The sequence below is a fragment of the Podarcis raffonei genome, chromosome 15 (genome assembly GCF_027172205.1).
Source record: "Podarcis raffonei isolate rPodRaf1 chromosome 15, rPodRaf1.pri, whole genome shotgun sequence".
Classification (NCBI taxonomy): domain Eukaryota; kingdom Metazoa; phylum Chordata; class Lepidosauria; order Squamata; family Lacertidae; genus Podarcis; species Podarcis raffonei.
Window position 1 is genome coordinate 11,901,699 of NC_070616.1, and position 25,964 is coordinate 11,927,662.

The 25,964-nt window shown below is 47.7% G+C and overlaps 1 protein-coding gene across 2 annotated transcripts in view; it reads left to right on the forward strand.

The window, feature by feature from the left end:
* Positions 1-23,262, forward strand: part of ANKFY1 (ankyrin repeat and FYVE domain containing 1) — a 44,786-nt gene extending 21,524 nt beyond the window's left edge. For both annotated transcript variants that reach the window (XM_053367930.1, XM_053367929.1), the window contains exons 8-25: positions 2,361-2,565; positions 3,991-4,059; positions 4,673-4,872; positions 6,222-6,319; positions 7,173-7,398; positions 7,777-7,875; positions 9,854-10,007; positions 10,779-10,947; positions 13,242-13,360; positions 14,739-14,895; positions 15,035-15,235; positions 16,613-16,789; positions 17,037-17,184; positions 18,719-18,809; positions 19,599-19,723; positions 20,460-20,606; positions 21,120-21,210; positions 22,369-23,262. In XM_053367930.1, coding sequence (XP_053223905.1) covers positions 2,361-2,565; positions 3,991-4,059; positions 4,673-4,872; positions 6,222-6,319; positions 7,173-7,398; positions 7,777-7,875; positions 9,854-10,007; positions 10,779-10,947; positions 13,242-13,360; positions 14,739-14,895; positions 15,035-15,235; positions 16,613-16,789; positions 17,037-17,184; positions 18,719-18,809; positions 19,599-19,723; positions 20,460-20,606; positions 21,120-21,210; positions 22,369-22,501 — 2,609 coding nt within the window. In that variant the 3' untranslated portion in view covers positions 22,502-23,262. The remainder of the gene's footprint in view (positions 1-2,360; positions 2,566-3,990; positions 4,060-4,672; positions 4,873-6,221; positions 6,320-7,172; positions 7,399-7,776; positions 7,876-9,853; positions 10,008-10,778; positions 10,948-13,241; positions 13,361-14,738; positions 14,896-15,034; positions 15,236-16,612; positions 16,790-17,036; positions 17,185-18,718; positions 18,810-19,598; positions 19,724-20,459; positions 20,607-21,119; positions 21,211-22,368) is intronic.
* The last annotated feature ends 2,702 nt before the right edge of the window (positions 23,263-25,964 follow it).

Sequence of the window (25,964 nt, forward strand, 5' to 3'; positions counted from 1 at the left end):
AAGGTACCACTGTATCTCCAACTTGAGAGAAAGATCTCTGCAGACTAGAAACGTCTTCTATCCTGGGCCATCTTGCATGATCAAGTTAGAGAGTCGTTGAACTGATGTTGGACATTACACAGCAGCTTAACTTAGCTTTAGAAAAAACCTCCAAAAGTCTGGCAAAACATGTGGTGTGTTTGGTGGTTCTGAAGTTTTCAGTTCAAGAAAAGGGATCCTTTTGAGGATTCATACAGTTAGACAGGAATTGGTTGCCATGGCAGTGAGAGCAAAGGAACAGAGCAGTAGCATCTTGAATTACATCTTTTTCTGGAAAGAGAAAGTGGGGCTTGTTGCCTGCCCTTCTTTATTAGCAATTCAAGCCGATGGCCAGCAATTTCTGTTCTTCCCTTGGGCTAACTACTTGTAGAAAATAAACTTCATCTAAATGTATAATAGGAAAATTATAGTCCTCTGCAAGGTATGAGTAACCCATGAAGATAAACTTCTTTCCATATCACTTAATACCAGCTGTAGTCAAGATCAGAGGGTTTTGGTTGGCTAGCCAAAAATCATGTTCACCTTTGTGTCCCTCTCTCTCCTCCCCGCCCCCCGGGATTGGCTGTGATGAGCCTGCAAGGAGTGTCAACTTTGGGTGGTGGTGGAAGCAAACCTTTCCCCTCCATTCCCAGCCCTGAGCTGAGTAGCTAGAGGGACTTGTCCATGGTGCTTTGAGCTTCAGAGTGTCTCTGAAAGCAGCAGGATGCCTTCCTTCATTCTGAAAATTAGTTTGAGGTTTGGGAGAACCTCTATAACTCCTCCCAGTTCAGGAGAAGGGCAAGGTATTTCACCAGAATTGTAAAACCCCTTGGTCCCTAGTTACGAAACTGCAGGTTAAGGGCCTCCGACGTTGCAGGAGATTTCTTTTGAAGCTGGAATACAACTGACAACAGTCTACCTTGCCAGAGCAGGTTTAGGGTCTTGGCCCATCTTACGGGTTGAGGCTCCACTGTACGGATCTTGCAAGCTCTTTAAGCAACGTCACTTCATCTGGTTCAGATTGCAAAATGCCAAAAACGTCAAGGAAATCTTTGGATCTGCCTTCACTGTGCTGGAATGGGTGTTCTGTGCTTCCCAGCACCGCTTCCAGTTACAGGCAGCTTGCTTGTGAAAAGCAGCAGAATGGTGTGGGGGCCATTTTTTGGTGGCATGGTGAACACGTTGCCATCACTTAATGCCTGTGCTGGATGTGTGCTGATGGGTGGCTGTGATGCTTACTCGGCACAAGAAAGGGTATCCATGATTGGAGGCACCTGAAGATGCATCACACTGCAGCACTTAATGGGAAAGTTCGGATGTACAACTGGTGCCTGTCGAGCCCTCGTGATCCTCATGCACCTGCAACTCCATCTCCCTCCTTCCCATCCTTTTTACCCCATCCCATCCTTTCTTGGCCATTCTATGGGCTGTTTGTGGAACCTGCACAGGCTGCGCTTCCTCCATAACAGCAAAATCCAGAAATAGGATTATTACAGGGCCACTATTTCTGGTGTTTCCCCATTTAGGACATAAGCACTAAACTGTATGTGAATTGACATGTCATGTGGATGCATCAGAAGTTTTAAGATTTATTTTTTTATTCTGTTTTTATATATGGTTCCTGGTGGTCTCCCATTTAAGAGACCGACCTGGTCCAGGCCTACTTAGTCTTAGCTGTGTTGCAGCCTCAGATACTCCCAAATATGCCTGCTTCTTGGCTCTCTTTTAAGCAGCTTATTTTCCATTCTTCTCCCCATCCAAACACCTAGGGAAAGCCGTCACTTAGAAGAGAGAGGCATCCAGCAACTTTTTTGTGTGCCCTCCGTGTGTCATTTGTATTTTCTTCAGAACTAACACAGTGAGCCAAACAAGTAGCCCAGGCACTTGCTGAATAATCTTGCTTTATCTTCTTACGTGAGTGTGCTGTGGTGATGAGAGTGTTGGACTAGGATTTTGGATTCCAGGCTTCAAATTCCCACTTGGCCATGAAGCTAATTGGGTGACCCTGGGCCAGTCACTGCCTCTTAGCCTAGCCTGCCTCACAGGGTTGTTTTAGGGATGAAATGGGGCAGGAAGAAGCCTCCTTGAGCTCATAATGTTAATAACACACCCAGAATAGAGACCACTAACCCTCTTTCCATCAAAAGCCTTGCATCTGGGTCTTTTTAAATTTTTTAACACACCTATTCCTTTTCTACAGATACAAGGAATATTCTGCCGTTTACACTTTTCTGACTGATATGGCAAATGGGGAAAGATTGTTAGGGAGGGTTTCTTTGGAGTGAGTGCTTTTTAAAAATCCTGCTACCTGACTTCTGCTCTTTCCTTGTCATTCCCCAAAGGAGATAAATTTGCTGCTAGCTTCCTTGTTAAAAACGGTGCCCGGGTGAATGCTGCAACCTTGGGAGACCAGGAGACTCCCTTGCACCTCGTGGCCTCCTACAGCCCCAAGAAGCACAAGCCGGACATCATGGCAGAGATGGCACAGATAGCAGAGTCCCTCTTAAAGGCAGGAGCCAATCCGAACATGCAGGACAGCAAAGGAAGGTGACTATTCGGTGGCGTTGTGTTTGTATGTTTCCTTGACCTATTGCTTGAAATGTTGATCTGGACATCTGAAGATGCTTTATGCAGAATTGGAAAAATTGGTCCATCAAACCTTGTACGTGCGGCCTAGGACCCACATACCTCTGGGACCGCCTCTCCTGGTATGCCCCGTGGAGGACCTTAAGGTCCACAAATAACAACACTTTGGAGGCCCCAAGCCTCAAGGAAGTTAGATTGGTTTCAACTGGGGCCAGGGCCTTTTCAGCACTGGCCCAGACGTGGTGGACTTGACATCTTTCCGCAGGGCCTGCAAGACAGGGTCTGACCCTTATGTTTCCCTCCCCTTATAGTCTTGATTTATCAGCTACTTTAAAATGAGGCTGCATTTTAAATTGCATTTTAACCTGTATTTTAAATTAGGTTTTTTTCTTTTCTCTCCCCCCCCCTTCCCCCCTATTATGTTTTTACTGTGATTTTATTGGTGTTAGCTGCTCTGAGCCCGGCTCTGGCCAGGGAGGGCGGGGTATAAATAAAATTTATTGTTGTTGTTGTTGTTGTTGTTGTATTGCTTATTTTGGCTGGCAGCGGTACCAGTGATAGAAACTGCAACCTTTGCATGTAAAAGCATGTATGTTATTGATGGGATTCCGGTGCCAGGGTAAAACGTATCTGTTATCCCAGGCATCTGGTGACTGAAATGTGGGTGTTGAACCAGCGGGCGGGGAGAGATGCCAGGTGACCTGGCGGTGGTAATTCATATCCATCTGTAGGAAGTGGAGCAGGGTTAAAAACACCGGGGTCCTAAGACTCAGGAACCAAGAGGACAAAAACTTCTTTAAAAGAATGGGAAAAATTTATAATTTATCTAGGAGACCACTGCAAGCAGATGGAAACATTAGCAGAATTTGAAACTCACTTGTAATGTAACATGTACTATGGATATTATGGATTGATTTAAAATATAGAATATGGAATAATACGCAGTTGTAAATGCTGGCAGTAGGAACCATGGATGGGGCGGGAAGTCTCAAGATTCAGAGTAATCTCTGTATATGGATATGCATTTGGAATGTTATAAATTTATATTTGTAAAATCAAATAAAAAGGATTTCAAAAAAATAAATAAATATCTGCACCCTGTTAAGTCTGTCACTGAAAATAGGTGAAACCTGTTGACGGGTACAGAAGTAAATCTAAAACCAACTGCCTGAATGCTTAGTAATAGCTGTTAATAATTAAAATGGATGTTGGTCTCCGGTGTAAATAAGACAAGCAGGTAGAGCCATTTGAGGGAGGAGTCTAGTGTCACGTGCTCCAAGAAGTTGCCGACTTACAAAAGAGATCTTGCTCCTTGACCTTTGGAAGACCTTGTGCCCTAATTCAACTGACCCCTTTCTTTCTCTCTCTCTCTCTCTGCACCCCCAGGACTCCACTGCATGCCTCCATCATTGTGAGAAATGACCCAGTATTCAGCCAGCTTCTCCAATGCAAGCAGTAAGTCTGTGCAAACTGGATTAATACAATGATCTATCTGGATGGTGCTCTTAATAGGAGAAACCATGTCCTTGTCAAGTTTTGGGTACGTTAGGAGACCGTCTGGGAACAATGGACTTTTCCTGAATTTCAGGCAGAGTTTTCCTAAAAGCTGCTCTTCCCTTCGTAGCCGGCAACTTGTCTGGCAGTTCTTGTCTGTGGAATTGTGTGTTTCTTATCATCGTTCTGTTTTGCAACAGACACTTGGGGTGGGTCTTCTCGATAGGGCAGGAAGGTGTCTGGAACGGTGAGCTTGGGGAAGTGGCTTAGTGGTGGCAGAATGGAAGTGTTTCTGTACTAAAAGGTCTTGGAGGATTCAAATTCAAGTTGCGAAACCTCCCAGTAAATGAAAAGCTGCCCGTGAGAATGGACAAATGTCAATCAGGAGAAAAAGAACGCTAGTTGACTAGGTAGGCAGAAAATACAAAAATGTTGGATGTTGAAGGCACAATAAACAAGGTAATATCCAGTGAACTGGCCAGTGTTAGAAAGCCTTGATTTGTGTCTCCTGAGAACAAAGTCCCGACTTGAAATTATTCGTGGGGCATAATCGGAATGTTGTTGTCGTTGCCAGACTCGATTTGGAACTGAAGGATCATGAAGGAAGCACTGCTTTGTGGCTTGCTGTTCAGTATATCACGGTGTCTTCTGACCCGTCCGTCAACCCCTTTGAGGATGTCCTGGTGGAAAACGGCACTTCCTTTGATGAGAACAGCTTTGCGGCCAGGCTCATCCAGCGTGGCAGCAATACGGACGCTCCCGACACAGCGACCGGTGAGAGAAATTGTGTCGTCCCAGTAACTCAGAAAGCAGTTCAGAAATCAGGTAGAAGACAAGCCAAAGGAAGAAAGAGGCAACAGCAGAGCTGAAACTTTAAAGCGAGCAACCTTTTGGTTTACTTTAGCACAGAGGGCACTGAAAAGAGGGTGCAGTGGGAGGGGTGTGTGGCCTGCATGTTTCATATAGCTAATTTTTTTGTGAATTGAGCAAAAAGACACTGGAGTCTCTTGAGGAAACAAAATTCCAGCTGTTGTACATCAGGGGAGGACAAATCAAAAGGGCCTTGAGTGGCACTGCCCCAGCTGTGCAACGCCTTCTTTCTGGAGGCATGGGTGTTTGGGGGTTCATGGTTTGATGGAAATTTACTTGGGTTTGTTTTTCTTCTTCTAGTTTTTTGGTGGTGATGGTTAGGCTTAAGTGTGTTTTATGTTATAGTACTGATTTTGAGGTTTTATTGTTGGTATTGCTGATATAGTATGGTTTTTATACTGTGGCTTTATTATTGATGTTGCTGGTGTTTTCCTGTTGCCTTAATTGTGTTCTGTGATTTGTAATAATGTGTGTGTGTGTGTGTGTGTGTGTGTGTGTGTGTGAGAGAGAGAGAGAGAGAGAGAGAGAGAGAGAGAGAGAATCGCTTTGAGGTCACTTGTGACAAAAAGTGGGCGCTGTGAGTTAAACCACAGAGCCTAGGACTTGCCGATCAGAAGGTTGGCGGTTCTGTTTTCCTGTTGCCTTAAGTGTGTTCTGTGATTTGTAATAATGTGTGTGTGTGTGTGTGAGAGAGAGAGAGAGAGAGAGAGAGAGAGAATCGCTTTGAGGTCACTTGTGACAAAAAGTGGGCGCTGTGAGTTAAACCACAGAACCCAGGACTTGCCGATCAGAAGGTTGGCGGTTCGAATCCCCACGACGGGGTGAGCTCCCGTTGCTCGGTCCCTGCTCCTGCCAACCTAGCAGTTCGAAAGCACGTCAAAGTGCAGGTAGATAAATAGGTACCGCTCCGGTGGGAAGGTAAACGACATTTCCGTGCGCTGCTCTGGTTCGCCAGAAGAGGCTTAGTCATGCTGGCCACAGCTGTACGCCGGCTCCCTCGGCCAATAAAGCGAGATGAGCGCCGCAACCCCAGAGTCGGTCAAGACTGGACCTAATGGTCAGGGGTCCCTTTACCTTTACCTTTTAAGCACACTTAATAATAAGGAAGTCAGTAATAAGCCAGGTCAGTTCAGTTGTGCCCTGCCCTCCAGTGTCCTGGCTTAGAATGCAAGATGACGGCTGGAATTTCGGCTCCTGTTCTAACTCTGCTTTTTCTTTCTCTCTCCCCCACCCGGGTGGCTGGCTGCCTATAGGAAACTGCTTGCTGCAAAGAGCAGCAGGGGCAGAAAACGAGGCTGCCGCTCTGTTCCTGGCAACTCATGGGGCCAAAGTTAACCACCGGAATAAAGCGGTAGGTGAAGAGAAGGGAATGTCAAATGAAATAGAACTCTGCTCAGACACTCCATATATCTGTTTGGTGCATGGAGGGAAATTAACAGCAAGCCCGTAAGTGCTTACTGTAGAGTGCAAGTATTAAAATGCGGATAGTTTGGACTATTTCTCATTTTACTGTGATGAGATGGAGAAAGGGTGTGTGTGTGTGTGTGTGTGTGTGTGTGTGTGTGTGTGTGTTAGGCCTGGGCGATGTATCGATTCATTGCCCAGGGCCAGTTTGAAGGCCAGAGTGCAATGGCACCTTCACCTGGCAGTATATCGCAGGTGGGGCTTGCCTGCACCTGACTCCTTCTGCCACCAGTGGCTGACGCACGGAGTGTGGAACAAGCTGCATTGGCCCTGGCCCCATGGGGTGTCAGGGTGAAACCGCTGCCGATCCTGCCAAGGGAGTTCCACCCCAGTGCCTTGTGGGGCCGGGGCCAATGCAGCTTGTTCCTCCCTCTGTTTTTCAACATTGGGGTGTATTGCTATATCTCAATGTTTGGCCGGTGATACATTTCAATGTTGAAAAGCTGACATCATCCAGCCTTAGTGAAGGAGCAGCTGCTCCCCTGTTTGATTTCCTCTTCCCTCCCCATTCTTTTTTCCTTTTATATTGCATCTCTTAGATTGAGAACCTGCAGGCAGCCCTTTCTTCTAGCATATGTACAGCGCTTAGACAATTGAGGAGCCACAAATGTGTTGACAGTTGTTTGTCGCGCACTGAGCTCTGTGGGAGCTGCTTTTAAAGTCCCAATTCACGAGTCTTTTCTCTCCCTCTTGAAATCGATGGTCTTTTGTAAGTTTTCCAAATTCTCCTTTCCATAAAGGGGGAGACCCCGCTGCACACAGCTTGCCGGCATGGCCTAGCCAACCTCACGGCAGAGTTGCTGCAGCAAGGAGCAAATCCTAATATCCAGACGGAGAAAGCTGTGCCTGCCCAGAAGGGGACAGCGACGCCCAGCACGGCAGATAACGTCAGCCTGCAAACTCCTCTTCACATGGCAATAGCTTATAACCACCCAGATGTGGTGTCCATCATACTGGAGCAAAAAGGTAAGCCTTCTGTGGGGAACTGCCGGTCGGGAGGGGGTGGAACTGGAGGGAATAGGAGCAGAAAAGCAGATAAATGAACCATCAAAAAGAGTCTGTTGGATCAGGCCAATGGTCCATCTAATCCAGTGGCGAACCAGATGCAGCTATGGGAAGCCCGAGCACAAGGGCACTTTCCCTGCATCCCATTGGCTTCCATCAACTGGCATTCAGAGTCATTACATCCCCCAACTACAGAAGGGTAAACTACAGAGCCCAGAACTCTTCTAGGGGAGGGTGGGAAATGTTCTTTAAAGGTATAATGCGTATGCAGCCTGGTATCTTCGAAGCAAACAGGATTAACATCAGGCTTAAAAGAGAATTAATGGTTTTCTCTTCCAGCAAATGCCCTTCATGCTACCAGCAATCTGCAGATCATTCCTGACTTCAGTCTCAAGGACTCCAGAGACCAAACAGTCCTGGGATTAGCCTTATGGACAGGTAAGCGCCAAAAGATGGATGGTCTGAAATTTTAGGGGCACGTGGGCAGAGGTGGCCTCAACTCCAATAAATAATAGAAGAAACCTTTTTTTAAAAAAGAAAAAAATAAGGATTGTATTCAACCAGCAGTTGACGCTTTAAAATTCCATTGTTGTGACTGATAAGTCCATTGAATTCAGTGGGTTTTCTCAGAGTAAAGTTGGAACCCTAAGGGAGCAATCCAACTTTTGCTGCTTTCAAAAGGGAGAGATATTGAAGTCTGTGTTCCATTTCTCCTATTGAAATCACTGGGACTTTATAAAGCGCTATGACTTTCCATCCACTTGTCTGTAGTGGGCATGGGGGAAATAGAAATAGAAATACTTTATTGTCACTTTATTGTCACTGTACCACTTGTTTACAGTGAGATTAAATGAGCCCCCCCCCCCACAATCTCTCAGTCCTTGTTACACTCTGTGTGCTGTCATACAACCACCTTGGTAAAGGTAAAGGTAAAGGTACCCCTGCCCGTACGGGCCAGTCTTGACAGACTCTGGGGTTGTGCGCCCATCTCACTTAAGAGGCCAGGGGCCAGCGCTGTCCGGAGACACTTCCGGGTCACGTGGCCAGCGTGACAAAGCTGCATCTGGCGAGCCAGCGCAGCACACGGAAACGCCGTTTACCTTCCCGCCAGTAAGCGGTCCCTATTTATCTACTTGCACCCGGGGGTGCTTTCGAACTGCTAGGTTGGCAGGCGCTGGGACCGAGCAACGGGAGCGCACCCTACCGCGGGGATTCGAACCGCCGACCTTTCGATCGGCAAGCCCTAGGCACTGAGGCTTTTACCCACAGCGCCACCCGCGTCCCTACAACCACCTTGGAGCCTCTTTCAAATAAGAGGGGAGGTGAACTGTTTAATGCTGAGTAGCTAGTTGATCCCATCCCTCATCCTGTGCAGGCCATATCTGCTCCACTTGTACATCATAGTACAGACTATGAACTGCAAATCCCATCATCCCTGCTCACTGGCTGTGGGGCTGGCCAGGGCTGCTTGGGGTTGGAAGTCCAACAGCACCTGGAAAGCCACAGGTTGGGCTTTCATTTTTTTAAAAAACCAGCGTCTACTTATGTAGATGGCAGCAGCAGTGGAACCCGTCATAGTTGTTCTCGTAAACAAATCTGCTCTCCTGTTTCAACGTAGCACAAACTAACAGGCCTCCGACCGCAGACAGCTAGAAAGCCGTGTTTGTCTGACAGAAGTGCATCTGGCAGTGCAATATGTGAGCCCTTTAATCTGGCATATTTGTACCTAAGCAAATTTTGCGTCTAAAGCTGCTGGGAGGAGTAAAGTTCAAACTCCAACTTGCCTGCAAATCCCTGAAAACCTTAACCTCTCGCAGTATCTTGACAAGAGAAAAAAGGGGAATACAGGTGAATTTACATGGCTTCATACTCCAACTATGGGAGCACAGTCTCAGGATTGCAGGCCAGGTCCTAGGACTGCAGTTTGAAGGTTCATCTGTATACAGTAACCTTCCCCAGATGTTGAGTGCCACTTCTTAACATATGGAAGTCACCAGGTTCGGGGAGTCCTATTGTTAAATACCATAATATGTGAAGTGTCCCAGAGTAAGGATTTGTTTATTTTCGAGTGCTTCTGTCCCACTTTTCTAAAAGACAATGAAAGCTACGGACAATGCATTTAGACCCCACCTTTTTTTCAAGGAGCTCAAGGGTAGCATACATCATTCATCCCCCCCCCCCCATTTTATCCTCATAGCAACCCTGTGAAGTAGGTTAGGCTGAGAGCAACCGGCCCCCAGCGAGCTTCATGACTGATTGGGGATTCAAACCCTGTTCTCTCATGCCTTGTCTGACGGTCCAAAATGAGAGGGGAGAGAGTGGGAGCTCTACAGGCAGTCATGAGTTCCTTGAAGGAAAGAAAGGGCAGAAATCTAATGGATAAATTGCACGTTTCTTTCCTCTACCCCCCTGGCAGGAATGCACACTATTGCTGCTCAGCTGCTTGGCTCTGGGGCCTCCATCAATGACACGATGTCAGACGGGCAGACTCTGCTGCACATGGCAATACAGAGGCAGGACAGCAGGAGCGCCCTCTTCCTCCTGGAGCACCAAGCAGATATCAGCGTCAGGTAAAAAGGCCTTGGTTGTACTTGCAAAGTTGTGTGAGAGTCTTAGCACAGAGGCAGGCCCAGTGCCCACCGCAAGGCACACTTGGGCAAATGAATTGGCGCTGTCTTGGGTTGAGCAGGTTGCTTCTGCTCTTCCCACACCCCCTTGCCTCAGGGGGCATCAGTGGGTTCTGCTGGTGGGTGGAGGTTGACACCACAGAGAACCAAGGATGATAACAGAAAATGCCACCTTTATTATCTTGGCATCATAAGGATGGGATCTTCGTTTATATTCTACTATGGTTATGAGACGGCAACTTGTTTTTGTATGGTGCTTTTAAAAGAACCTCAAAGAAAATAAGGAGTACCACAGACTCACTTGTGCCTTCGCTGATTAGTTCAGGGATGATTAATCTTTGGCTCTTGATAAAGGTTTATCTTTCAGTACCATTTTGAGCCTTTGTCATCTCTTTTGTTCTTTCTGCAGTTTTTTAAATAGTACAGTGGTACCTCTAGTTGCGTTCACCTCCAGTTACGTATCCTTTGGGATACGTACACGGCAAACCCGGAAATATTTCCCCAGGTTTCGCCGCTCGCGCATGCGCAGAGGCGCTAAACCGTGCCATGTGCAAAAGCAGCACTTTCGGTTGTGAATTCCTTGGGATGCAACCGGAGCTCTGGAACAGATTCCATTCGCAACCGGAGGTACCACTGTATTTCCCTCCCCCAATCTGTCGGTGATGCACGCCTGTGGCTATCTGCCTGCGTATAGCACAATGTGCTTGTTTGCAGGACTCAGGATGGGGAGACGGCCCTCCAGCTGGCCATCAAAAACCAGCTCCCTCTTGTGGTCGATGCGATCTGCACTCGGGGAGCAGACATGTCTGTGCCAGATGACAGAGGGAACCCTCCGCTCTGGCTCGCTCTGGAAAACAACCTGGAAGATATTGCTTCGACTCTGGTAAGAGCGGTGACTGCTGCAGTCTCTTTCTTCTTCCATCAGAGATTGGAATCCTTTTCACAGTCATCATCACTCTTCTCTAACCAATCAACTTGGAAATGTTTCTGTACAAAATGCATGCCAGGATAAAGTGGAGGGGGGGGGCGTTGTTTTGTTCTTCAAGTCATTGGGCATAAGGAAACTAGGGAGGAACTGAAAAAGAAGGCTTTGCTGTGGGAGGTGAAACCTAGGGAGAAGTCCGAGACGGATCTGCATCGCAAGCTTGTTTGTGGCTGGTGTTGAGAGCCACAGACCTTATTTTCTCTCCCGCTCTCTATAATGCATGATGTTGCATGACAGTGTTGTGAGCTGCTTCCCCCCTGCTCACAGACACTGCACTGGTTGCAGAATCAATGAAACAGCAGATGGATATGGTTTGAGTATCCCTGGGGCAGCCATTCCCACCCTGCTGTCCTCCAAAACATGTGGAGCACACCAGGTTGGGAAAGAGCGGCCTAGATGTTGTGAATAGGAGAGAGGGAGGCAACGAGAGGCAAGGCTGTTGTATTCAACTATCAGCGACAACAGCTTGAGAGTAGCTGCTGCCTTCCTGGCGGAGCTTTTCCTGTAGCCTCCGTTCCACCATGAGGGCTTTAAAAACAAGGTATCCTCATTGTATTCTTCTTTCTCCTCATCTGAGTTCGTTCAGTGATTTTGTAACAGGTTACACTATTTTGAGTGCATTGTTAAATTTATATTTTTAAAAAGAGGGCGGGGGAGTGTAAAATGTTTAAAGCAGGCAAGGTTCCTAAAACCAGATAGAAAAATGCTACACAGAAAGTGACGTCGAGACTCCAGTACAATATTGAGAAGGCCTGGTTGGTCGCACACTCTGCCAAAACCCTAATAGCTTACTGGAGAGACTGAACAAACGCTGTTCATTTAACAGGTTGAGCAGCCTACGCACCTTCAGTTTGCGTGCACAACACTCCCACAGTTCTCATATTTTAGTTTCTATGCATGCAAAGGATTTTAATGTCTCTTCACCAGTATTCTGGAGCACCGTTCCTATTGAAATCAGGGAGGCTCCTACAATTCTGATACTCCGTCCCCTGCTGAAAACATGTTTGTTGTCCAGGCATTTTTTTGAGAATTCCTTTGATTCACTCCTGGTCATCTTGTTCTGTATTTTATTATTTTATCATTTCACTGTGTCTCAATGGTTTTTAATAAGATAACACAGTCAATTATCTGCTGAAACCTTTTTGGGTGTGCGGAGTGAGCAGTGTTTAAACTAGTGGATCTTTGAGAGTGGGCCTCTTGCAATCACACACAGAGAGGTAGGTAAGAAAATAATAAGGCTGTTCATCATAGGAAATAATGTGATTTGCAATAGAAAAGTTTCTACTTCCATATGAATCTATGCTTTCTCTTTGGTTCTCTCAGAGGATAATTAAAGAGGACCTCTCACCTTGAGGTCCAAACAAGAAAGGTATAAGGAGGAGGAAATTATAAGTAGGATGCAACCTGAGAATATCAGTCTCACCTAAAAGAGATAGAGCTAGGGACCTCCAGATTCCCAGACTATCCCTGTATCTTTAACCTTTATCGGCCTTAACCCACGCAAACCCCATTTTTTAGATAATTCATTTTATCCCCCTTCTGGTTGTTCTGTATTTTACGATTTTATAATTCTATGGTGTGGATATTTCTACACACCACAATGACTATTTTTAAATGACTTCCAGGTTTATAGATAGATACTGTACTCTTATAAATTAAACTAGAATAACAAAGGCAAGCCATGTTGTTAAAAAGAGCTTCGGTAATCAGTTGTCTTTATTCAGCAACGAACAGACTGTAGAAACAGAAGCCCTCGCTGCCACTAACTGCCTGTGTAAGAAAAGCAGGAAAAAAAGTGCCAAATCATTAACTTCATCCCAGAAATGGCTTGCTCCTTCTGTTTTGTTGTTAATATCATCTGCTTTATAATGTGCATTATTTTCAAATCTGTTTCTTTAAATTCTTTTTAGTTCTAGTAAAAAATAACTTTATTTTGCTTTACAATAAGCTGTTTTCTAAAAGAGAGGGGGGAAATAACTGAAGAGCTTTGATTTCTGTTGCCCTTCGGAAGCCAGTCTTTGTATTTCTCCATGTTGTTGTTGTTGATGATTGAATTTATATACCACCCTATATCCAGAGGTCTTGGGGCGGTTCACAGCACAAAATCAAAATCAAATGTTTTAAATTAAGAACCCAAACATTAAGCACCGCTGTGCTACGTTCCCCCCTAAGCATCTCTTCTCTTCCTATAGGTGAGACACGGTTGCGATGCAACGTGTTGGGGTCCAGGACCGGGAGGTTGCTCACAGACTCTGCTGCACAGGGCCATCGATGAGAACAGCGAACAGATCTCCTGCTTCCTTATCCGCAGGTGGGGAACAAACCTGTTGTCCAAACTGCTTGAGCCAACAGTTAAGGCTTTGTAACCCAATAGGACATTGACTTGGTGGGATACTGAAAACAATGTCTTTCCTTCCCCATCAGCCAACCTGTTGGCAAGCCGCTGTGTGTGGACCCAATGGGCCAAATATACTTTGGAGGGGGGTGCAGCTTATGGGAGATTGCCTTATTTGCATGCAGAATGTCCCAGGCTAAATCCCTTGGATCTGCAAGGACTCTTCCTCCATTGGGATTTTTCAGCAGAGGTTGTGTGGCCATCTGCCATGGATGCTTTAGCTGAGATTCCTGCATGGCAGGGGGTTGGACTAGATGACCCTTGGGGTCCCTTCCAGCTCTACAATTCTATGAGTCTGTGATTCCAGGAAGGGCTGGGAAGGCCCCTGCCAGAAATACAGTTTGTTGGTGTAAACATGAACCAGTGGTTTGATGCCACATAAGGCCATTTTCTATGTCTTCCTTTCCATTAATCTTTTACTCACAACCTTGAGGACTGGAAACCTGCTCTTTTTTTAGGGAAAGGGCTTGGAAAGCGTGCTTTGCATGCAGAAAGTGCCATGTTCTGTCTCTACATAGGAGTGGGAAAAGACCCTTGACTGAAATCCTAGAGCAGGATTTCCCAAACTGGGTCCCCAGCTGTTGTTGGACTACAACTCCCATCATCCTTACCTAACAGGACCAGTGGACAGGGATGATGGGAACTGTAGTCCAAAAAAACCAGCTGGCGACCCACGTTTGGGAAATCCTGCCCTTGAGAGCTGCTGCCAGTCATTGTAGGCAGCCCTGAGCTTTAGTAATAATAATAATAATAATAATAATAATAATAATAATAATAATAATAGTAATTAATAATAATTTATACCCCGCCCTCCCCAGCCAAGGCCGGGCTCAGGGCGGCTAACAAGCAATAATAAAAACAAGTTGAATGAATACAACTTAAAAACAAGATTAAAATACAACATCAAAATATTGAAACATTAAAATATTAAAATGCAGCCTCATCACAGGAGGAGAAAGGAAAAAGAAAGAGGGGGAGGGAATCAAATTGGCTCCAAGCCAAAGGCCAGGCGGAACAACTCTGTCTTACAGGCCCTGCAGAAAGAAATCAGATCCTGCAGGGCCCTGGTCTCATGAGACAGAGCGTTCCACCAGGCCGGAGCCAGAGTTGAAAAGGCCCTGGGCTCTGGTTGAAGCTAATCTAACTTCCTTAGGGCCCGGGACCACTAAGGTGTTGCTATTTATGGACCTTTAGGTGGCTTATTGGTCCAGCTCTGTGCAAGGCAGCTTCCAGGGTTCTCTTGCCGTGCTTCCAGTTGTCGAGGCTGACGGTAGCACTGTTGCTTCCTTCCCAGCGGCTGCGACGTCAACAGCCCGAGGCAGCCAGGGGCCAACGGCGAGGGCGATGAGGAAGCCCGCGATGGACAGACGCCCTTGCACTTGGCGGCTTGTTGGGGCCTTGAAGAAACGGTGCAGTGCCTTCTAGAGTTTGGAGCCAATGTAAATGCACAGGTATGAAACAGAAAAAGCCTCGTAGGCTTTATTCTATTTCTGCTGGCGGCTCCTTTCTTGCGCCACTGATGTCCTCCCCACCTTTGCATGCGTTGCATGCTTGTTTCACGCTGCTGGCTAACCCAGCCTGTGTTTGTAGGATGCAGAAGGCAGAACGCCCATCCACGTTGCCATTATCAACCAGCACGGTGTCATTATCCAGCTGATGATCTCGCACCCGGAAATCCAGCTCGGCATACGGGACCGGCAAGGCATGACCCCTTTTGCCTGCGCCATGACGTACAAGAACAACAAGGCGGCAGAGGCGATCCTGAAGCGGGAACCGGGAGCGGCCGAGCAGGTACAGGGGACCAAAGTGCACCCCGTCATACACGCTCTTGTGTTGTTAGCCCGGTGACTGAGGCATCACGGTCACTGTCAGTGTGTCATCTTAGGCCTGCATCCAGGATAGAGAGAGAAGGTGTAAACAAAACGAAAAAACTTTTATTTTTTAAAATGAGTTTATTTTTGCATTTTCAGGTTAACAAACGACAACAAAGAAAACAATTAGAATATAATCAATAAATCCCCTTTGACTTCCCTCCTCCCCTTTTGCGGATCCTTAGGCCAACATTTTTCTCCTGCATATCCTCTCTAAACTTGGATGTGCGTGTATGGCATCCATAGACTGGGGATGGGCAGCCTCTGGCCCTCAAATGTGGCTGGAGTCTGACATCTCTCAGCCCCAGGCAGCATCTCCAATGGTCAGAGGTGATTGGAGATACAATTTAAGAAGATCTGGAGTGCAAGTGGTTCCCCATTCCAGCTGTAAACTGCTGTTGTAAGAAATAAGGAGCTGTCCATTGGTTCAAGTCCTATCCTCCTGCTCTGGAGGATAGAACTCAAACCAGTGGCTTCCAGTTACAAGAAAGGAGATTCTGACTTAACGTCAGGAAGAACTTTCTGACAGTAAGAGCTGTTTGGCAGTGGAACAGTCTGACCCGGGAGGTTGTAGACTCTCCTTCCTTGGAGGTTTTTAGCAGAGGTTAGATGGCCATCTGTCATGGATGCTTTAGCTGAGAATCCTGCACTGCAGCGGGTTGGACTAAATGACCCTTGGTCATAGAATCAGCTCTCTGATTCTATGACCAATCTTTCAAATCAGCCCACTGAACAGTTGGCATTTTGCAGTTCTTGTTAAGAGTCGTGTGTGTCTGTGTGTGTGTGTCTGTGTAAGCAAGCAACCTAAAACACACTGCATCAATCCAATGCCTAAGAAATTCCAGTCTTTTATTTCTGTTCCCCTCCTGACAAGGAAAAATCTGTATGAAACCCACGAGGAACAGGGTAGTCACTGGCAAATTTTCAAACTAGAAAACATGTCTCAGGGTGTGTCAGAAACCAGGGGTGGTATTCAACTAGGTTTCATTCTAAGCCATGGGTAGGCAAACTAGGGGCCGGATCCAGCCCAATCACCTTCTAAATCTGGCCCACGGACGGTCCGGGAATCAGCGTGTTTTTACATGAGTAGAATGTGTCCTTTTATTTAAAATGTATCTCTGGGTTATTTGTGGGGCATAGAAATTCGTTCCATTTTCCCCCCCAAAATATAGTCCGGCCCCCCACAAGGTCTTAACAGTGGACCGGCCCCCTGCTGAAAAAGTTTGCTGACCCCTGTTCTAAGCAGATGTGTTGAAATTCACAAACGTGACTAATTATGGTTTTGCCACTGCCATAGGTGGACAACAAAGGCCGGAATTTCCTTCACGTGGCCGTTCAGAGTTCCGATATCGAGAGCGTGCTCTTCTTGATCAGTGTCCAGGCAAACGTCAATTCCAGGGTCCAGGACGCCTCCAAGCTAACTCCGTTGCATCTTGCCGTGCAGGCTGGCTCTGAAATCATTGTGCGTAACCTGGTACGTGTTGTGGACGGTGGCGTCTGAAATCTGCCGTTTTCATCATGGCTGGGGCAGGGGTGTAAGGAAGAATAAAATGCATCCGATTGCCCTAGAAACTAGGTCCCAGGAGATAACTGGCAACCAGTGTAGCAGCTGTTTGAGGACAGGAGTTACATTTTCAACCGGCCTATAGGTGGCTGCCATATATAATCCGCTAGAATAGACCCTGAGAAACTCCTCCTTCCTTGTCTTCTCCTCACAACAGCTGCTTGCAGGCGCCAAGGTCAACGAGCTGAACAAGCACCGCCAGACAGCCCTCCATCTCGCTGCCCAGCAAGACCTTCCCACCATTTGCTCGGTTCTCCTGGAGAACGGAGTGGACTTTGCAGCTGTGGATGAAAACAGGAACAATGGTAAGCTCTGCTTTTGATGTCCAAAGATGGGTGGATTTGATCTTTTTTTGCTTGTTTCCTGGCAAAATCATTAGCTCCAGCTTGCTCCTCCCCCTTTAGAATCATAGAATCATAGAGTTGGAAGAGACCACAAGGGCCATCGAGTCCAACCCCCTGCCAAGCAGGAAACACCATCAGGGCACTCCTGACATATGGTTGTCAAGCCTCTGCTTAAAGACCTCCAAAGAAGGAGACTCCACCACACTCCTTGGCAGCAAATTCCACTGTCAAACAGCTCTTACTGTCAGGAAGTTCTTCCTAATGTTTAGGTGGAATCTTCTTTCTTGTAGTTTGGATCCATTGCTCCGTGTCCGCTTCTCTGGAGCAGCAGAAAACAACCTTTCTCCCTCCTCTATGTGACATCCTTTTATATATTTGAACATGGCTATCATATCACCCCTTAACCTCCTCTTCTCCAGGCTAAACATGCCCAACTCCCTTAGCCGTTCCTCATAAGGCATCGTTTCCAGGCCTTTCTCCAAGCTGTTGTAGGGAAAGGATTTCCTGGGCCAGAACAGATACCTTGGTACTGTTACAGATCCCGTTCAGGATTCTTTTGAGGCTGGATCAGCATTTGTGGTGGCACTATAGTGTTATTTCCAGCCAGGCCTCCCTCAGCGGGGCCCAGAGTCGGGATGGGGCCCTCCAGATGTTGTTGGACTGTGACTCCTGCCATCCTGTTCTGACTTGGGCTGATGGGAGCTGGAGCCTGGAGGCTAGCTGCTTCCTTGTCTGTGTTGTGTCTGCTGCCTTTGTGTAGGAGCATCTGTAGCAAATGGCATCGGCTTCAGAACTGTTTCCTTAGTATTTTAGCTTTCCTTATAAAGAGGAACTGCCAAGTTTCCAGCTGCTAAGCTTGTGAAGGGATCCTGGAAACAGGAAGGTGGGCAGGTGTGCCCATAAGGAGCAGAAGTGAAGATAAGCCATAGAATCGTAAAAAATTGTAGAGTTAGAAGGGACCCAAAGGGTCACGGAGTCCTGCAATGTAGGATTCACAGCTAAATAAATGCAAGTAGGGCACAGTGCAGAAGAAACTATGCAATGCAAAACGAATATCATACTAATCTGTAAAATGCAGACAGGTTACATTATTCTTGCTGGACTCTTTTTGTGTAGAGTCCTCTCTTTAAAATGATTTCTTAAAAAAAAAAAGCAAAAAAAAAGGGCCTACGGACAGTATTAAACTAATTTGTCCTGCCAGCGCAGGGATTACCACAGGAGGGATTTCTCCCTCCCTAACCGTGTGCCCCTCAGATCTGCTGTGGAGCATTCAGGGAACCTCTAGAACAGATTGGGGGGGCATGTGGGGGGGGAAACATTCCATTGCTCAAGGTGAAATTCTTGCACAGATGGAAATCTGGCTTAATGCAACCTGATTTTTATTTTTATTTTTGCATGATATGAATGCAGCCTTTGGTTTTAAGTGGCACGGAGAGGTGGCTACAGATCTTCCCTTTCCCTTTGAATCATGCATTCCATCTCTCTCCTTTCTCAGCCCTGCACCTGGCAGTGATGCAGGGACGTCTGACTAACATCCGTGCCCTCCTGACAGAGTGCACTGTGGACGCAGAAGCTTTTAACCTCAGGTAAGTGTAACAGCCGCCTTTGCTGGGAAAAGGGACCCTGAGCATCTCTGTACTATTTTTTCTCTCATTCAGTAGTGGGGGGGCGGGCTTCTCTCTCCCCCCCCCCCCCCGCTTGCTTCATTCAGGGGAAGGGCTGTGCAAGGGATTCCTTGGTAATTTTGCAGTACAGTATTGTCAGGATGTTCCGTTCCCTCTCCGGGTCTTGTCTTGGAGCAGGACTTGGACCAAGCTTTCGTAAATATTTATTTCGTTGCAACGGCAAGCACTAGCAGTGGGCCATAGGAGGTTTAGAAATCTCCCCTTTTGCTCCAAAAGTACCACCCCCAAAATGTAACCCTGCTGTGGGGAGCAGAGGACTTCTTGCCCTGCACCGTGGATTTTTTTTTGGTGTTTTTTTTCATTATTAAAGATTTTCTTGATTTTCAAAAGTGTGTGCAATGTCTCTCTCTTCTACATTTTCCCCCCATGTAACATTTTTACAAGTCAGCTTCATTTGTTGAGACATTGGGAAGAAAAGGGGGGTGGAGGGGGGGGAAGATGACTCAGGGTGGGGTCGGGTGATGATGTTTCTATTTTGCTTACTATATGTAGGGTTCGGTGTCAGTGTTGCTTCTGCAGGTTCTTTCCTGTTCACTTGTGTTCCTTTGGTGGTGAGAGAGGTTGGGGTTGGCCTAGGGTGTGGTTGTTCATTTGTGGTTGGCTGTGTTGAACTTTGTTTTCATGTGTGAATGGTTTGGGTCTGTGCCGTGGCTTTTGTCCTGCATGACGTCGTCTCCGTCTCCTTGTCAGGGGTCAGTCCCCGATGCACATCCTGGGGCAATACGGGAAGGACAATGCGGCAGCCATCTTTGACCTCTTCCTGGAATGTATGCCGGAGTATCCTCTTGACAAGCCAGATGCTGAAGGGAACACCGGTAAGCCTCGGCCGATGGGTTTGGCTAAAAAAGCCATGCAGCTGCCATCATCAAAGTAGCCTCTCAAAGTCCTTTTGCATGTGTCTTGCTGTCCTGGACTAGCTGGATGCAGAGGAGTTGTGGAAGGAGTCCCCAAGGGGAGAAGGCCCAGAGTCAGGGGTTTGGTGTTGGGACCATGATGAGTGGTCAGAGGGAGAAGAGGGGAACAGACAGGGAGGAGGAGGAGGTGTCAGAAGCTGAAGAGGCAACAGGGCTTAGTGAGCAGGGAGAGGCTGTGGCAGAGAGCAGTCCAGAAGTGGAAGCTGCGGGTGGGGGAAGAGAGAAGAGGCAGAGATGAAGCAGGCTGCAGAAGAAGCCAGGAGGTCTCCCCCTCCTGCTGCAGCCAGTTCCATCCCACTTGATCTCCCAGAACCAGAAGAGGGATGAAGAGGGGAGAGCAAACACAGACAAGGCGAATAAGTCTCAGATTTCAAGGGAAGGACCTAGGAGAGGAGGAGCCTTAGAGAGCGGTGGGGACCTTGAGTCCTCACAACTGTCTCATTGGGGCAAGACCTGCTGGGAAGAGTTGCCTAGCCTCCTGAGTTAACTTCACTGACACCATGTGATTTATTGCCGACCTGCTCCTGGTGCTTCCTGTGAAATTTTGCTTGCCTGGGTGCAGGACAATTGGCAGTTCAGGGACTGGCTAAGCAGAGACACGGACAATGAAATCTCCTCTCTCTCTCTCTCTTCCCAGTGCTTCTCTTGGCCTACATGAAGGGAAACGCCAACTTGTGCCGGGCCATTGTGAGAGCCGGCGCTCGTCTGGGCGTGAACAACAACCAAGGCGTCAACATCTTCAACTATCAAGTTGCGACCAAACAGCTTCTCTTCCGGCTGCTGGGTAAGAGCCCTTGAGCCCTGCTGTCATGCAGCAGGTGGGCTGTGCATAGAGAAGAAGGAGGCCTTTTAGGCAAAACTTGCAGGGAGGGAGAGGCAGGAAACCTTCTCAGTCTGAGGGCCACGTTAAGTTAGACCAGATCTCTACTAGTGGGATGATCTACTAGTGAAATTATTTGAAAGAGGGCAACCTTACAGGGGCCACATGCCAGGGGTGGGTGTGGCCAGAGGCAAAAGTGGGCGTGACAACAAATGCAAGTTTTCCCTCTGCCCCATAAACTAGTTTCCACACACACCCCTCTCTGTCCTCTCTGCCCAGGCAAGCAGAAGGCACAATCAGTTCTCAAGCCCTTGAGGGGGCTGCACAAATGGGGTGAGATGTAGAGGGTGAGATGAGATACCTAGTGTGTCGGGCAGGCAGCCGTACACATGGCTGAATTCAGGGCTTGGGTAGGTCACAAGCCACAGTGGCCAAGGCTGGCGGGGAGCCTCTTGCATTTAATTCTTTCTTCCGCAGACATGCTGTCCAAAGAACCCCCCTGGTGCGACGGCTCCAATTGCTACGAATGCAGCGCCAAGTTTGGAGTCACGACAAGGAAGCATCACTGGTAAGGGGCGGCTTTTTCAGATTGATCCACCACTTGGACGCAGCTTTGATTTGTTTCGTAGGTAGTTCCGCTCAGAACCTACCGCCACCCTTGGAAGGCTGCCTGGGCTGAAGGCATAGTTCCCTCCAGAGGAGGCGAAAAGTCGCCTCTCACCTCTTTCTAGACTGGGCCTGGGGAAGGGGAGGAGAGGCAGAGAAGCCCATTGAGAGAGGTTTTAGGGCCAGCACAGACTTGCTGTGCAAGGGCAGGGCATGGGCAGTGTGGACAGGACAAAGAGTTCTTCACTGAAGCACTGCAGTCTATGCAGCATGAGACAGTAGCGTGCTTGCTTTAGCGATCTTGTGCACAGAAACATAAAGACCATGTGCCTTTGGTTGTGGTCCAAAACACAGGATCCACCCCATAGTTTCCCCCCCACCCCACCCATCATCCTAGCTCTGCACGCAGTGGGGGAGTGTTTTCAATATGGACCATTTGGGGCATGTGCTACCTGGCCAGGTAGCTTAACTCTATAACTTTTAATCCTGGTTTGGACCACCACCAAAGTGCCTGAAGCAGGTTGGAAGGCCAAGGAAGGAGAGTTCTTGGAGCTCTTAGGGGCTCTTCCCTCCTTTCTGCTCCTCTTGGGATTTGGTAAGCCAAGGGTGGGGAGCTTGTGGCCATGCCGATGCTGTTGGGCTACAACTCTCATGGTCTCTGACTGTTGCCATGGGAGGCAGATGGGAGTTGGGAGTCTTACCTGGAAGTCACCAGGTTCCCCCATCTCTGTTGATAGCACTGTAGTTAACTGAAGAGCTGCTTTCGATGAAGGTACCGCAGACTTTTTAATTCTGGGCAGCCCAGTTCCCATCCCCGGTCACAAGCTACTTTATGAATCAGCAGGAGGCCTCCCCTTCAGAGAAATGGCTCCCTTTGGCACTGTGTCGTCTTGGGTCCAGGCAGGGGTCTATCTGCTAGGTGGGGCTCAGGACACAATGCCAGCTTTCAGAGTAAGCACCTGATAAATGGTGGCAAAGGGGTACGATCCCCTGAAGGCACAGCAACACCCCCCCTCTCTTTCTAAACTTCCTCGGAAACTGGGAAGCAAAGGAGAGGTTTCTTGTTAAGCACAGCTAGGCAGAAAAGAGCACAGCTGAAATTTTCTTTCCTCTCTCGCAGCCGGCACTGCGGGCGCCTTCTCTGCCACAAGTGCTCAACCAAGGAGATCCCCATCATCAAATTCGACTTGAACAAGCCTGTCCGGGTCTGCAACATCTGCTTTGACGTCTTGACTCTGGGCGGAGTTTCCTAGTTCCCCTGCGCAAAGGAGAGTGACTCCCGGGCCACGCCCCTCCTTCCTCCTTGCAAACCGCCTATCGCAGGGATGTGGGTTGCAGGGGGTGGGGCACCTATTTTGTCTTCCTGTTAATGGCCGAAACTGATTGACTTAAGGGACCACGCAAACACTATATTCCAGTATAAATGGGTTTTGTACGAATGCTAACGCTAGAAAACTGGATCGGGAACAACTTGGAACTCTTGCAAAGTTGGTGCGGGAACAAATGTGAACTGAGTGAGAGGCCCTCTCCTTACTCTGGCGCGGGGCAGAGAAAATGAAAATTTTGCATTTGTGGATCATGTAACATAGCAGGCCTGTGCAAATGGCTGCCGAGCTGTGAGCAGGGCTTCTTCGAAGCCCAATCACACTGTGGGGTGCGGGAGGGGTGGGTGTTTGAATATTGTGAGCACTTAAGAAATTCCTGGGTAACTCTGTGATAACCAGCCCCTCTTGTTACCTTCCTGAAGAGAAGGTTCTGGTTCCCTCGTTGGCTTTTGTCCTAAAATGGGCAACTGTGCTATGCACAGTGAGTGTTCCCTCCCAGAAGAAGCTGCTGTCTTCAAAACAGGGTTTTGTCGTTTAAATGCATTTGCTGAAGAATTCCTTTGTGTGGCCTTACGACAGAAGCTTTACAGTTTCTCCTGCTTGAACAGGAGCCTCAACGGCAGCTCCCATGCTGTCAGAATGTTGATATCTTCCCTTCCCAATCTGCTCTCTTCCATGTTAAAAATAAAGATTAAAAAATAGGCAGCAGGAGGAGGAGGACAGACAGACAGACAGACAGAAAGAGAAAGCGAGCTTCGTTACCAAATTAAAGGCTCCTGGAAGGGAGGAAAAGCTGCTGGCTGGCCCTTTCAGCACATATCAATAACTTTGCAAATAGTCATATGTTTACAGCAGTTTTCGCCAAGCTGGTGTCCGCCAGATGTTCTGGGCTCCCATCAGCCCCAGCCAACATGAGTCCAGATCATCCGAAGGGCAGCAGCTGGGCAAAGGCTGGTTTACAGCGATGTTGGAAGGAAGGTTCAGCGGTTTGGACTAGCTCAGCGTTGGGGAACACAGTGTAGGAGCTAGCACAGAGCATCTGGATTCAGCTAGTTGCTTTGATGGACGGGGTGGGACAAGGCAGGGGTGACGGTGGCACAGAGCCTGATGTGAGGGTGATGATCCAGTGGGAGCTGATCGCAAAGGCAGCCGTGTCCTAGCTGCACCTCTGCTGACCACCCGGAGTTTCCAGCTGTCATGGTTTTTTCCCCTGAGGCCTTCTCCGTTTAAGATGCTGTTAGTGACTTGGCCCTCTTGAGGAGCTCTGCATCCAAGCTGCGCTCGCCGAGATCACTGCAGCTCCAACGCTAGGCCAATATCACCTGGCCTTAACTGGTTTTCTTTTTTTACACACACACACACACACACACACACACACACATTTTCTCCACGATGGCTAATTTTGTCCATTGGGTCCGTTTCTTCCAAAGGAGCACAAGGGGGTCCCTGCGAAAGCAGGCCCGGACGCTGAAGACTCTGATACAGCAAGCAAGAAGACGCCCCACGTGCTCAGAGATAAAGCTCTTTGCCTTGTTAGAAACACAACAAAGTCCTGGGAGGTGGACGTGGCAAAGTCTTCTGTCGCTGCTCCAGAACGAATCGGTTGGGATGTGTGTCTCTTAACCTTAGTAACCACTACTACTTTTTCATTCTGTGTACATATATATATATATATAAGGGGGAGAGGGAAATATCATTTATAATGTCAGATCTCATTTTCTTTCTTCCCCTCTGCCCCCCCCCCCAGAATACTAATGTGTCATCCCCTACTTACATATGTTCGTGTGTAAAAAGACCTGAAAAACCACAGTGCTACTTTTTTATAGGATATAACAGCTTTATATGTTCAGTAAAATCCTGGGCTATGTGCAGTAAAAGACAACTTGGGTGGGGGGAATCTATGAAGATTGATGCTAAAAACAATACATTTCAAATGGGGTTAGCCCTTCTGACCTCTGTCAGGGGAAGAACTGGAACTCCAACCCTCTTCAGTTATGTGTGGGTTTACTTTGTTTTTCACACCATCACCTTGTGGGGAGAATTCCTGCTCGTCTCTGCTCTCCTCTTCCTGCCCCCAGCCCTCTGCTCCAAAATAATTTGTCTCAACACCTTCTTGACCTGCCTTTGTCTCTCTGCCCCTGAGGAACGTCATTTAGGAAGGGGTGCCCTTTTCGCAAAAGGCTTGTTCCAGAGGAGCGCGGGGAGGAAAAAAGAAGCAGTGCGGAAGTAGCATTTCACCTGGGAATGGTCTCTTGACACGTCAGATGGCCTCTCCAAGGCCAGTTTAACACTGCACAGGTGCCGGCAATGGAGCTCGGTCATGCACCATGAATCCGATCCTCTCTTAAAAGTTCCCCTTTCTAGATTCACAGGCATTTCTCTGAACTGGCATCATGTGTGTGACTAACCCAGAAAAGCAGAGTAGCGCCCCTTCTGGGTTGTTAGCATTTGAGCAAATGATCCACTGCAAAAGCTTCCTGTGCACACAGCCCCACAGAGCCTGGAAATTGAGAATGGGGGTGTTTCCAGGATGGCAGTGCATTTTTGGGTTCTAGGTGGACTTTGTCGGGTTGCACAAAACTAATCACTGTAAAGCACTTTTAATAAAAGTTTTTAAGCCTGAGTCTGCATGACTGGCCCGAAGATTGTGTTACCAGGGGAGAAATCCACCATAGCCTGTGAATTGGCTGGAAGAGGCTGCAGCAGGAATTATTTCTCCTAGCCTAAGCCGCCTTGTTTCAAACTCCCTTGCAGGGAGAGAAATGGATCTTCAGAGAGGATTCCAACGTCCACCAAATCTCATTCTGCTGTAGCTTGCACTATCATTTGATCAGTTGACGTGCTGTGAAATGGAACCCTAAAGATTTTGTGGGGCTTCTGAGTTTGAAATTCTGATCTGTATTTCCCAGTTCGACAAGTGAGGTGAACTCTTATTACCCGTTCTTGTGGAAGGCTTACTGGCTGCCTGTTATGCCCTGTCTTGGGACTTAAAAACACGATCCCTGTTAAATGTCTGTTTTGTGTTCTGAAGATGCATTAACAAAAATGTGAGGATTGTATACAGCTGGGGCTGAGGAGTTCTAGGAGAGCTCCAAATCAACTCCCAGCAGTGGGCTTCCTTTAGTCTATGCCAACCCCCCAGCTAGAGCAGGTGTTTGAAACTCGAGGGTATCTGCACGGTTTGGGGGGCTGGCACTCCAGAAACAGTTCTGGTGATAGCTGCCTCTTTGTTAGACAACTTGCTGATTTTTCAGACCTACAAGGCTTTTTAGCTTCCCATCTCGAGAAGGCAAAATGCAGGATGCAACCCAAGATGCAGGAAATCCAAACTTCTTCCAAAGCAATCCATAATGACCAAAGCAGACTTGGGTAGTGTGTGCACTGAGGATGC